Source organism: Sinocyclocheilus grahami, unplaced genomic scaffold (assembly GCF_001515645.1).
Source record: "Sinocyclocheilus grahami isolate Dianchi unplaced genomic scaffold, SAMN03320097.WGS_v1.1 scaffold442.1, whole genome shotgun sequence".
NCBI lineage: Eukaryota > Metazoa > Chordata > Actinopteri > Cypriniformes > Cyprinidae > Sinocyclocheilus > Sinocyclocheilus grahami.
In genome coordinates this window covers 2,098,314-2,112,039 of record NW_015505621.1, presented here as the reverse complement: position 1 = coordinate 2,112,039, position 13,726 = coordinate 2,098,314, and the positions used below count along the sequence as shown (strand labels likewise).

The window sequence follows — 13,726 nt, the reverse complement described above, 5'->3', positions numbered from 1 at the left end:
TATATATATCAGGGGCGTTTCCTCCGAGGAGGCAAGGGAGGCAGTGTCTCCTCAAAAAGTTGGATGAGAAAATAATCGATATTTCAAAAATAAAACAGTGCAAATATGACTAAATATGATATTAAAAGTCTAAAAGTCACTAGTTTTTATAAAGTAATACTGTCCAAAAGCGACACCCGCAGGTAAAGTTACAGCGGAGGCTTGCCTCCCTTCAGTCCATTGACTTTCTACAGAGACCCTTAGCGTGCCTTGACTTTTCTGGAGCCTCATTGAGATGAATGGAGGAAAATCACGTGAGAGGAGGCAATGCCTCCATCGTGCTATAATTGGATATGATCGGTCAAGGTTGGATGTGATTGGTTCGTGTGATAAATCCCGCCTCTTTTTTTCGTGCGAGCGCTCAGTCTGAATGAAGAAAATGATGACATTATTGACTAATCATAAAGTAAGGAAACAACTCTCCCGCTTAGATATCACTACTTTGTGTCACGTCAAAATAAAACTTTAAATGGTCTGAAAACGTGATGATTGCGTCAGTTTTGAGTGAGCATTCAGCGTGATGAAATGAAAGAGATATCTTCGTGTCTGTGGCAGTGTTTACAGAGCTTTTATGACGATGACCAGAAATAAGTTGACTATTAAAAAGAACAGCTGAACATAAGTTCACAAATAAAAAATTGGTCACATTTTACAATAAGGTGTCATTTAATGAGTTAACTAGCATGAACAAACAATGATCTTTGTTTACATTAGTTAATACAAATACAGTTGTGTGCGTGTGTGTGTGTGTCTGTGTGCGTGTGCGTGTATGTGTGTGTGTGTGTGTGTGTGTGCGTGTGTGTGCAGAGACCCTCCTCCCAATCAGAATGGCCCTGCACTCCCCCTCCCGTCTCTCACTCTCCTCTCCCTCCATATGTGCGAGGAAGATGGTTGCAAGCGGCGTGGGCCTGTTTTTAATGTTGCACAGCCTGCCGTGATCCCACCGGGAGGAAGAGGAGGAGAAGAATGAATGTCACTCACTCCTACATTTTTACATGAGGCTGCTCTTAAGCCATTCATTTTTAATGAGATTTTTGTCACCCAGTTCCTGTGGTGGGAGGAAGAGACCTGGAATCAGCCAGAGCAGAGAGGTGAATCTCCCTTCATCCATCTCTTGACATCGTTCACCAGGTTGAGATCAGGTTTTCAGGTCATTGTCCTGTAGGCATCAGCTCTCTCAGCTGTTTATTATGTCCCTTTTTATAGTTTGAAATGCGTTTTGATGTTTTTGTGTTAAAAATGACCATGGTATTAGCATTTTTCCATGGTAATACCATGTTTTTTTTAAGGACATGCTTCATTGTAATAGCATGGTATTCTTTAAGGTATAATGTAAATAAATGTGAAGCACAAAAAAGTACAGATGATATTACCCTAAAGTACCATATAATACAGTAACACCTCGTAATAAGGTTGCATTTGTTAACATTAATTAATTAGTTAACATAAACTAACAATTCTAAATAATTTAAAAATGTTAACATCTAATATACTATTAAGATCAAAATTGTATCTGTTAATATTATTTAATAGGCCTGAGATGACACAAAGTAAGAGTTGTATTTTTACTAACTAATAATAGTTTTATTTTAATGGTTTTTATTAATAGTTCAAATTAGTTCATATTTTTATTTTATTTTCTGCTTTCATTTTAGTTTTTGTCATTTTGTGTTTTTGTCATTTTTATTATGTCATTTTTTTTGTCATTTATATTATATTTTATTATATAATTTGTCATTTTTGTAAAAAAAAATGTATATACATATGTGGTTTATATTAGTTATTTTTCTGTTTTAAATTGACATTTTAAATTATTATAGTATATAGTTCAAAATATCAAAATAAGAAATGTTGCCTTGGCAACTAGCTGAAATAAAACAAGTGGTATGTTTTTTTAAATATTTTATTTAAAGTAACAATTTTTTTAAATTAATTTAGTTTACTATAATAACCTTGGCAACAAATGAATTTTATTATCATTTTAGTTAGTGTGTTAACATTAACTAACCTTATTGTAAGTGTTACCATAAAAACTATGTAACATGAATTTTAGGACCATAAATAAATAAAAGCAAAAATGTTGTCCAGTGTTTTTTGAAACAGGGTTTAATAGTTAACTGAATCTAAAACCATTAAATATAATTTTTAGTTGCATGAAAAATTTTACAGAAATAATATTAAATAAAAAAAAACTTAAACTTATTTTATTTCTTTTATTTCAACTATTTTTTATTTCTCATGTTCAGTTAAGTTACCTTTGTACTAAAATAACTAAACAGACTATATAAACCGACTAACTATATAGACATAAAAAATAATAAAAAACTTTAACTAAAATTAAAATGAAAACAGAAAACAGAAAACATAAAAATGTAAAGTTATCTCAATGATACTAATATGATCTTTGTGCTGACTGTCTCCAGCATGCAGCAGCACTCGTCTGAGGTGGCCCGTCTGTATCAGACTGAGTTCATCCGGAGCACGCGGGCAGTGGGCATGCTGTGGGCCGTCAGCACGCTCTGCTTTGCCGTGATCCAGGTGGTCATTCTCATCCAGCCGTCATGGGTGGGCACACGAGAGCTGCACTACCGAGGAGGGGGTCTGGCTCCTCCGACCGGGGGCCTCTTTGAGGTCTGCATGGAGACGGATTGGCCTGTCCCAGAATGCCGGGGGTCTCTTCACACCCTAACCCCACTCCCTGCCTTCCAGTCTCCCGCTGTGCGGGTCTGCATGTCTCTCACCATGGTGTGGGCCAGCGTGGGCTGTCTGTGTCTGTTCAGATTCTGCAATGCAGCAACCGTCTATAAGATCTGTGCTCGGCTGCAGCTCACAGCAGGTGAGAACTGATCTCTCACTAAAGCTGCATTTATTTCATCAAAAATACAGTATTTAAACCACGGCATTATCGTGAAATATTTTTTGAATTTTAAAGAACTGTAAACTGTATTACATTTAAAATGTAATTTATTCCTGTGATCAAAGCTGAATTTTCAGCATCATTCCTCCAGTCTTCAGTGTCACATGATCTTTCAGAAATCATTCTAATATGCTGATTTGTGCTCAAGAAACATTTCTCTGCAAAGCTGTAGTATATTGAGAATCTCTTCTCATGAAAATGAGCTTTTCATGACCTGAAATCCAAACTAAACATGTTAGACAGTACATTACTCCTAGCGGCATGTGTGTGTTTGTGGCGCAGGCTTCTGTTTGGCGCTGGCGTGTGTGTTGTTCCCAGACTCCTGGGTGTGTGCTGAGATGCGGGCGTTGTGTGGGGAGCGTGTGAGTAGTTTCTCCCCGGGGAACTGCTCTGTGCACTGGGCGTACATACTGGCCATGCTGGGGGTGCTGGACGCCGGCATACTGGCCACTCTGGCTTTTGTTTTGGGGAATCGCCAAGATGCTCTGCTGCCAGAAGACACCAAGGATGGTGATGGTAAATGCTGCACTTATTCTTGCTAAAATCTCTAAAATCAATGAATGTTTTACTGCCTGTTTTAAGAGAGTAGAGTTTAGTTAGTTAATGATTTTGAAACTGAACCATATTTTTCTCTCTCTAAAATGATACAGAAAATATTTTTACAATAAATATACAGACATGTTTATGTTTAACATATTAAATGGAATTGTGTTTTATTCAGTGGTGTTATTGATAAATAAATCTGAAAATGCTAAAAATATTTTTTTGTAAATTTGAAATAAAGCTGAAATAAAATAAAATATAAATATTAGATGAAAAATTTACATTTTTGTAAATGTAAAAATGTAAAAAAAGAAAAAATGTCACCTTGGCAACAAATAATAAATAAATAAATAAATAAAATAAAACAAAATAAAAAATAATTAAAGCTAAATAGAAATATTAAAAACAACCAATATTACCAACTTTAAAATTAAGATGAAAACTGAAAGTATGAAAATAAAAGCTAATTTAAAATATTAATAAATATTATGATTGTATATTATGATAATCATATGATACTAAAATAACACTGGTTTTATATTGACAAATACTGTAATATAATAAATGTTGGCAAATTAATATTTTTGTAATACAAATATACAAACACATTTTTTTACTCTTAAATCTGCTTGCTTGATTCTTTTTCTTAATTTAATAAAAATGACTAAAACTAAACTGAAATAAAATAAATGAAAGCTATACAGAAATATTTATAAAAACGATCTAATATTAACAAATATATTAAAACTTAAACTAAAATTAAAGCTGAAAGTAAAAAAGTGCTGTCTATTTCTTCTGATCATCCTTGAGATGGTTCTACACCTTCATTTGAGTCTAGCTGTGTTTGATTATACTGATTGGACTTGATTTGGAAAGCCACACACCTGTCTATATAAGACCTTACTGCTCACAGTGCATGTCAGAGCAAATGAGAATTATGAGGTCAAAGGAACTGCCTGAAGAGCTCAGAGACAGAATTGTGGCAAGGCACAGATCTGGCCAAGGTTACAAAAAATTTCTGCTGCACTTAAGGTTCCCAAGAGCACAGTGGCCTCCATTCCTTAAATGGAAGACGTTTGGGATGACCAGAACCCTTCCTAGAGCTGGCCGTCCGGCCAAACTGAGCTATCGGGGGGGAAGAGCCTTGGTGAGAGAGGTAAAGAAGAACCCAAAGATCAGTGTGGCTGAGCTCCAGAGATGCAGTCGGGAGATGGGAGAAAGTTGTAGAAAGTCAACCATCACTGCAGCCCTCCACCAGTCGGGGCTTTATGGCAGAGTGGCCCGACGGAAGCCTCTCCTCCGTGCAAGACACATGAAAGCCCGCATGGAGTTGTGAGATGGTGAGAAATAAGATTCTCTGGTCTGATGAGACCAAGATATAACTTTTTGGCCTTAATTCTAAGCGGTATGTGTGGAGAAAACCAGGCACTGCTCATCACCTGTCCAGTACAGTCCCAACAGTGAAGCATGGTGGTGGCAGCATCATGCTGTGGGGGTGTTTTTCAGCTGCAGGGACAGGACGACTGGTTGCAATCGAGGGAAAGATGAATGTGGCCAAGTACAGGGATATCCTGGACGAAAACCTTCTCGAGTGCTCAGGACCTCAGACTGGGCCGAAGGTTTATCTTCCAACAAGACAATGACCCTAAGCACACAGCTAAAATAATGAAGGAGTGGCTTCACAACAACTCTGTGACTGTTCTTGAATGGCCCAGCCAGAGCCCTGACTTAAACCCAATTGAGCATCTCTGGAGAGACCTAAAAATGGCTGTCCACCAACGTTTACTATCCAACCTGACAGAACTGGAGAGGATCTGCAAGGAGGAATGGCAGAGGATCCCTAAATCCAGGTGTGAAAAACTTGTTGCCTCTTTCCCAAAAAGACTCATGGCTGTATTCGATCAAAAGGGTGCTTCTACTAAATACTGAGCAAAGGGTCTGAATACTTAGGACCATGTGATATTTCAGTTTTTCTTTTTTAATAAATCTGCAAAAATGTCAACAATTCTGTGTTTTTCTGTCAATATGGGGTGCTGTGTGTACATTAATGAGGAAAAAAAATTAACTTAAATGATTTTAGCAAATGGCTGCAATATAACAAAGAGTGAAAAATTTAAGGGGGTCTGAATACTTTCCGTACCCACTGTATATATATATATTTATATAATGAATTTGTGATATTGTGGTACTGAGTGAAGCTGCACTGCTTGCTTGATTATCTTTCTTAATTTAGTATAGTATTAATTACACTCATTTTTATGTTATTCTCTACACACAGATATTTGAATCATGTGATGTTGTTTTCTCCTCTCTTCTCAGTGACTGGCTTGTTACTGACAGCATAAAACAGGCCTGAGCTGTTCTCAGCAGTCAGAAACGGCTGGTAAGAGTAGTCTGGTTTCTCTGGGGGTTGTTTTTCTGGCACAAGCATCCTCTGCATCTCACTGTTCTTTCTCACCCTCTCAGGTGGCTGTTTCATCACGTCGTTTGTGCACTTCTCTTTCGACAAATAATGATGACATAAAACGTGTGAAGAGATGCTGATCTCTTCCCCCTCAGCATGATGTCATCATCCTGTGAATTCTGCTTACATAACCTGTCTGCATAGAAACAGTCACCTGGCAACAGTATCCGAGTCCTTTCTCCCCTGGCGGAGGAACATTACTCTGATCTTGTAATGGCGGCTCTAAATAGAGAAGAGGAAAGGCCATTTTCTTTAGTGCATTTCCAAGTGGAGGTACAGTCGAGGTGTCTGTGACCTGCTGCGACGCACACACAGATCACATCAATGTGCTTTTCAGTTAAAGGATGTTTAGAGGATTAACTGTGATGTTTGATTCCGTGTTCTGGATGTTTTTGTGCATGAATTTTAGATGAGGACTGGAGTGAAATGTAGGTAGATATTCAGCATTATAATACTGTTGTTTTCTTTGTCAGTAAAGTCTTAAACATGTGGATTTACTGATTTGATCATCTTTAGGCTAAATAATTGTTCATATTTATAGTTGGCATGAAATCAAAATGTGCCTATTTATTTCCTTATCCGAGATCTAAATGAGTTTGTTTCTTCAACATCACTTGCTCACCAATGGATCCTCTGCAGTGAATGGGTGCCGTCAGAATGAGAGTCCAAACTGCTGATGAAAACATCACAATAATCCACACCACTCCAGAAGCACATCTTGTGAAGCGAAAGCTGAGTGTTTGTAAGAAACAAATCCATTACTAAGATGTTTTTAACCATGGCTAATATCATCATATTGCTTTTTTTAAGTGAAAAAGTTGTCTCGTCTGAATAAGGAGAGAAATATGCACAGATCAAAGAAGCGTTTAAAAGCGAAAACAGTTCTAAACAAATATTTTGTTGGAGATGGACTTTTTGACAGAAGGAAGCATTATTATGGATTATGAACTGGTATTTTGTCCAGAAGCAACATTTTAAAGTTAAAATGCCTTAACGTTTTCTACAGACACTCACTGCTTTTTACTTCACAAGATGTTAATTGATGCACTGGATTCATGTGAACTGCTTGTGGATTATTGTGATGTTTTTATCAGCTGTTTGGACTCTCATTCTGACGGCACCCATTCACTGCAGAGGATCCATTGGTGGATCCAAAGCTACATTTCTCCAAATCTGTTCTGATTAAGAAACAAACACATCTACATCTTGGATATCCTGAGGATATCCAAGGCAAATTTTAAATTCTGGGTGAACTATTCCTTTAAGATCTGCCTCTTTTCTCTTTTCACATGGATATACTTTACAATACGGTAATAAAGTTGATTGCAACTTCCGCTGCATGCCACTGTTGTATTTGTAATTATCTTCAGCCATTGTCTTAGATGTTTAGATGCAATTCTAATAGGCTATGATTTGATCAAGCTGTTGCATTAAATGTTAAATGTGAGGTCATTTCTAACCCACTTCCACTGTAAAAGCAATGCAAAGTTCTAAACAAAATATTGGTGTTCACATACACTTTATTAGCACTTACAGTGATTTTTGTTGTTTGACAAAACTCGCAGTGCAGAGATATGTATTTTTGTACAAGATTTTATAACTGCACAAATATCGAAAAGCATTTAAATATACTAAGAACCACGATTTCCTTCACAAATTCATAATTGTCAGATTACAAACCCAGAGGGCAAGAAGTTGGGACAGTGATTAGTATCAGACAGAATGTTTCGAAGCCAAGTCAAGGGACAAAATACACTTCATCAAGCTTGAATAGGATGACACTAAGAAGATGGTACACCACTTTAGACAGCCAATCAGAGAAAGAGAGGACGGGAAACTCACTTAGAGCAGGTTTGACATTTAGACAGGCTGATCTGATGCTGTGCTGTTTCAACCTGTACCAGATATATTATGCAATAAATAGATTTCAATCATTTTTGTTTCTCAATCATTTGTAAGAAAGAAAAGAGAAAAAAGCAATGTCAAAAAATCAACTGATCTGATTCACAAATCTGTAAATATAACGTATAAGGCCTGTTTCACACAGTAAGTGAAATAGACTGATATAAATTATTTAAGCAGTTTGAGATGTTCGGTTTAGATTCATTGCCATTTGGATCTAAATGTTTCTGTTCAAAATGCTGGAGTCTTAAGATTTTTTTAACGTTGAAAGAAGTCTATTTTGCTCAAGGCATATTTCATAACACTACAGTAAATTAGTAATATTAATATTGTGGAATGTTATTACAATTTAAAACAGCTCTTATTTTGTGTATATAATTTGTGAAAACCATGAGACATTTATTCAGGATTCTCTGATGAACGGAATATTCAAAATAACTGATTTGAAATAGATATCTTTTGTAACATTCTAAATGTCTTTACTCTCACTTTTGATCAATTTAATGCATTCCTGCTGAAGAAAAGCTTGTCGAATGAATAAATGTAAATGAAAATACCAATTTCTGACCGCCAACTTTTGAACAGTAGTTTAAGTAAATTAGATTATATAATGTTTATAATTATCAATGGCCTACTCCTGATAACTATTTAATTTATGGCTATCACATAAAAAAAAAATCAATATAGCATCCCAGAAATCACTTTATTTTCCATATAGAGCTGCCATTCAGTTACACAGCAGAAATACAGAGTGAGCCTGCTGTTATAGTTACTGCTGCTTTGCTCACAATATGAATCAGAGTGTCTCCAAACCCACTGACAGCTGTAGCAAAACTCGGATATATTTGGATCTCTGTAGAAGCACAGTCATGCTGCTTTCAGCTGTTGAGAAACTCAGGGATTCTGGGTGACAAAACATCACCTAAATGCTGGTCAAGCTGTGGTTTTGTTTTTAAGGACCAAGTGAGTTATCAACAGCATTTCAACAGATCTTATTTATAGTGAAGCGTCATTTAAAACCATCTCAGTCTGTAATAAAGATTAGTGTGACCTTGATCCTGTTGATTCTGACAAAAACAGCGATGAGCTGCTTGTGCAAGCCAGTAACTGATGCTAATTTCCATGTCAGTAAGGTTATTTAATGCCTGTACTATGGAATGAAAAAATTAAAAAGGTAACTGAGACTTACGATCTCACAGTTCTGACTTTATAGCAATTCTCAGAAAAAAAAGTCAGAATTGCAAAATGTAAACTCAGAAATCAGAGAAAAAAGTCAGAATTGGGAGATATAAACTTGCGAGTTTATACCTCACAGTTCTAAGAAAGAAAAAAAAGGCAGAATCGTGAGATAAAAACACATAATTGCGAGAAGGTCAGAACTGGGAGTTTATATCCTGCAATCAGACTCAGAATTGTGAGATGTAAACTCAGAAATCTGAGAAAAAAGGCAGAATTTTGAGATATAATCTGAGAAAAAAGTTAGAATTGTGAGATATGATCCATTACCTTTTAAATTTTTTGGGCAGAAAAGGCCTTCCATACTGTATAATGTAGCCAGAAAGAAGATAAACAAAAAGCATATTCCATAAGCTGTTATGTGTGTGGGATTTATTATAGTATAACATTGAAACAGAGCAACATCATATCAAAGTACCTCGGCAAGCAGGCCTTGATTAGAATTAGGCAGATGACAATGAACGCTGGCGTATCTGTAAGCAAGTAAAATGTTGCAGTCCCTCTGTCTGTCTAGATTTTCCTCTATTTTCCCCTAAACGTTTCCTTGTTATTCCTCTCACTTTCTCGTACTCTTTAGGCTGGCAGGTACTGCAGGATGTGCTGTGCGATCAGAGCGGGGTCATAGGTCAGGGCTCTGCGCTTGCGGCTGTGTTTTTTGGGGGGCGGCAGGTCAGTGTCTATGCGCTTCATTCTCTGCAGGCCGACGTGTGGTGTTCTGTTGCTCTGCCCTGCGACCTCGTCGTCGTCCACATCGTCATCGAGCCGTTTCACCCTCAGTAGCGATGCCTCGACCTGGGGGGAGGGGCCAGGGGCGGAGTCCAGGGACCGGCGGGAGCGTTTTAGGACGGGTCCTAGAGATTGCTCCATGTTGGCCACAGCGCTCAGGTCCCGTTTAGCACGCTGGTTTGAAGGGCCTCCCTGATTGCCACCCGATGCCAAGCTGGAGAGGATCTTCTCAACAAGGTACCTTTAATAATACATAAAAATTGTAGTATGTTTGCTTAAAGACAACTTGAAATTAACATGGCACAATTCATATGCTATTGCCCAAAAAAAGGTTGTCTTAATGTTTTTTTTTTAATAAACTGCATTTTTTGGAACAGTATAATTGTAGTAGTATTTATATTGTTTCTAATTTTTATTAATATTTTAAATGACCTTTTTAGTAATTTTATGTGCTTTTCTCATTAGTTTTTTTTAATAGTTTAGGTTTTCCATCTAATAAATGTATTTGTGTATTTTGTCTTTTTTATTAGTGTTTATTACTATTTAGTTTTACATCTAATATTTATATTAGGCTATTATTAATATTTTGAATGCTCTTTGATTTCTTCATTTTCAATTTTCATTTTCATTTCAGTGTTAGTATTCGTTGTAATTTAGTTATGCATTTGTCATTTTTATTATTTCTAATCTTAGTTTAAGTTTTTTATCTAATATTTATATTTTTATTAAGAATTTTTGATTAGCTTTTGTACAATATCTTCATATACATGTAATTTTGTTTTTGTGCTTTTCTATTTGGGTTTCGGTTAGGGTTAGTTCAGTTGTAGTTTTTATTTATTTACAGTTATTACTTTTAGTGTTTTAGCTTATTTTAGTTAGCTTTATTTCAATCCTAGACTGTAAAAAAAGAATTCAATTCAAATGTTTTTAATAGTATTTGTTATTATAACCCTGCATCTGAGGTACTGTTCTCTTTGCGAATGACATGTTTTCATTACCTGAGCATCTCTTGGTCTTTGTCCTGCTCTCTCTCAGGAATCCTGTTGGTGTTCGGAGCGAGTCCAGCCTGCATCAGTCTCTCCTGCTTGTAGCGGTTGAGTAGAGCCTGAGTAAGCTGAGGATCCAGAAGGCCCTGCCATGAAGCCTGAGGCTTGGCCATGCTCACGGCCTGCTCGGTCTCATCGTAGTCCGGAGGGTACGGGCCCTGGAAATTACCCTCCTCCTCCTCCTCTTCCTCAGGTTTGCCCTGTCCGTTATTCTGTGCCTCGTTCAGGAGCCGCAGCATCGACGCCAGATAAGCTGCTTCCTGTTCCCGCCTCTGATCGTTCTCCACCAGTCGCTGGAGGGCTTGTCCAAGACCTCGAGCTCTCAAGACCTCTGGCTGGTAGTACAGATCATTGCTTCCCCTCCTGAAGTCAGCAGCGGGGTAAGACATCATCTGGGCCTCGTAGGGCACTGAATCCCGCAAGTCTCTTCGCAGACGGACTCCACCTCCTCCACGCATGGCAGAGAGAGGCTGACAAATACAGAGCGGAAGGCAAAGAAATCAAACAGATGATTGGTGAAAAATGTCTTGTTTCTATGTTAAACAACTTTGTGCACAGTTTGGTACCGACAACTTTTATTTATACTCATTTGTATTCTTAAATATGGCAGTATGCAAAGACAGATTTGATTTATGAATGGAGTTGGATATTGTGCAGAGAGCAGGGCAAATGTTTTTCCAGTTCAAATTGTTTCATAATGTTCAATGATCTTTTCTGAACGTTCAGAACAAACATACATGCGATGCGTTGAGTTGTGTATGCAGCTTTTACGACCTCATATACAACATTAAAATAATTATTTATTAAAAATGGTCAAAAAAGGTGGCTTGTATTATATGACTATTACATATATATTCTTATTTGTCAACTACCCATATTTTAAACCCTATATTGAACAACAAAGCTTTTTCTAATTCATAAAACATTGTTTAAAGTTGCTGTAAACACTTTTAAATACAACACTTAAAATAACACTACTACCTGTCAGATATAGAAGCAGCATAAGTCAAAAATCTCTTAAAGGGGTCCTATTATGCGTTTTCACTTTTTCAACTTTAGTTAGTCTGTAATGTTGCTGTTTGAGTATAAAAAAGATCTGCAAAGTTACAAAGCTCAAAGTCCAATTCAAAAGGAGATATTTTATTTAACAGAAATCACTTTTCAGAAACTACAACGAACGACTCGTTTGGACTACAACGTATATTTTCCGGGATTTGTGATATCACAAATATCGACGAATGGGACGAGACCTGGTTGAGCTGCACTAGAGAAGGCAACGAGTGTTATCACTATGTCGGAGACACGCTAGCTTTCCCAAGGCAGATGAACTTAGAGGGATTACAATCATCCGGGTTTAAATCACACTCAAATTGATTTGATTTTGAGGCAATATTTACACTGAAGCTCGCAGGCGGCTATGGTAAGGGGCGTGACATTTCCCGACCAGGCGCCGAGTGCTGCCAATCACAACACACACTGGCCCAGCTAACCAATCACAACACACACTGGCCCAGCTAACCAATCACAGCACACACTGGCCCAGCTAACCAATCACAGCACATTTCGTCTTTCAGAAGGCGGGCCTTCATTTGATACAGGAACTATTCGAGCAGTTCATGCCAGACTGGGGAGAGAGGTGTTGTAATAATGTAAAATATGTGATAAAGAATGTGTTTTTCGAACAACCTAGTATGAGAGCCTGTTCCAGTACACCCCCAAAACAAAATCAAGACTTTGTAAAAGAGCATAATAGGACCCCTTTAAAAATGAACAACGAAAGTGATTTAGTAATTTATTTTTTGTTTTAATTAATGTATCTAATAACGTGTATACCTCAGAAGCATATAAAATAGAAAATATTTTTCTTTAATACGCTGTTGGCGTAAAATCGCCTCTCGTTATTAAACTGGCCAATCAGAATGAATATTCAAATGACGCAGCGTCAACCGCGTTTTCATTCAAAACATTAAAATGAATCGGCTAGCTGTCAGTATAACCGTTGGCGCGCATAACGTGGGATTAGGAGCCGGTAAAGAGATCTAAACAAGTTAGACGGAACGATATGAATTTACTGAAGGATGGAGTGGAGGATGAAGTTAGTCTGCACACTGGTAAGTAGATGGTAATGGAATGGGGCCTTCCATTCTTGTGCAAATAAGTTACCTATGGCGCTGATAGATTTGTTCCGTTCATTTGCTATATTGACAGGTGACGTTTTGTCGTCGGTAGAGTTGTGAAATTACGTTAATTAGGAATAGTTGTAGATGCTTTAACTGATATAAATTTAGGCCATATCGTCCAGACCTACGATATCGTTCGCTGGTGTGGACGCTAATATCGTTATCTTTATAGTTATCTTTATAGTTATCATTCTTGGTGTGAACGGGGCTTTAAACTACTTCAGTATTTGTGCATTGAATTTATTTAATACACGAGTTTCACAATTTGAGTTGAATTACTGAAATAAATGAACTTTTCCACGACATTCTAATTTATTGAGATGCACCTGTATATTGACAGGTAACGTGTCTTTGAGTGTTTTTTTGGTTTTGTTAAGCCATAGCTTTGTGAAATTAATTAAAATTGTTACATATACTTGAATGGATTTTGGTCATTTCAGCTTAACTTTTGTTGTTGTTGTTAAAAAACCATGGTGCTGCTAGATTTGTTCCATTGATTTATTATATTGACAGGTGATGTGTTTGTGGTGGGCGGGGCTTTGGTGTAGCCATCGTAGATTACATTAATTAAAAATTGTTATAGATGCTGCAATTGATTACAGTTATTTTGGTATTTTCAACTAAAGTTTTGTTATGTAGGGCTGGACGATATGGCCAAAATTGATATCACGAT

General features: G+C 37.0%; 2 protein-coding genes across 2 annotated transcripts in view; one reads left to right on the top strand and one right to left on the bottom strand.

Moving 5' to 3' along the window:
- The first annotated feature begins 2,463 nt into the window (after positions 1-2,463).
- Positions 2,464-6,541, top strand: LOC107552174 (lipoma HMGIC fusion partner-like 3 protein). Its single transcript, XM_016234011.1, has 4 exons — positions 2,464-2,875; positions 3,239-3,472; positions 5,819-5,882; positions 5,966-6,541. The coding sequence occupies exons 1-3, from the start codon at positions 2,464-2,466 to the stop codon at positions 5,842-5,844; spliced, it is 672 nt and encodes a 223-aa protein (XP_016089497.1). The 3' UTR covers positions 5,845-5,882; positions 5,966-6,541.
- A 2,912-nt stretch (positions 6,542-9,453) lies between these two features.
- Positions 9,454-13,726, bottom strand: part of pcsk1nl (proprotein convertase subtilisin/kexin type 1 inhibitor, like) — a 9,575-nt gene continuing 5,302 nt past the window's right edge. The window contains exons 2-3 of the mRNA XM_016234058.1: positions 10,826-11,343; positions 9,454-10,068 (exon numbers count right to left, since the gene is read on the bottom strand). Coding sequence (XP_016089544.1) covers positions 9,675-10,068; positions 10,826-11,343 — 912 coding nt within the window. The 3' untranslated portion in view covers positions 9,454-9,674. The remainder of the gene's footprint in view (positions 10,069-10,825; positions 11,344-13,726) is intronic.

Bases quoted from the DNA above. Each gene is read 5' to 3' on its own strand.
- LOC107552174 (XM_016234011.1), top strand. From the start codon at position 2,464: ATGCAGCAGCACTCGTCTGAGGTGGCCCGTCTGTATCAGACTGAGTTC. The intron at 2,876-3,238 runs GTGAGAACTGAT...TTTGTGGCGCAG, and splicing joins TCGGCTGCAGCTCACAGCAG to GCTTCTGTTTGGCGCTGGCG. The intron at 3,473-5,818 runs GTAAATGCTGCA...CTCTCTTCTCAG, and splicing joins AGACACCAAGGATGGTGATG to TGACTGGCTTGTTACTGACA.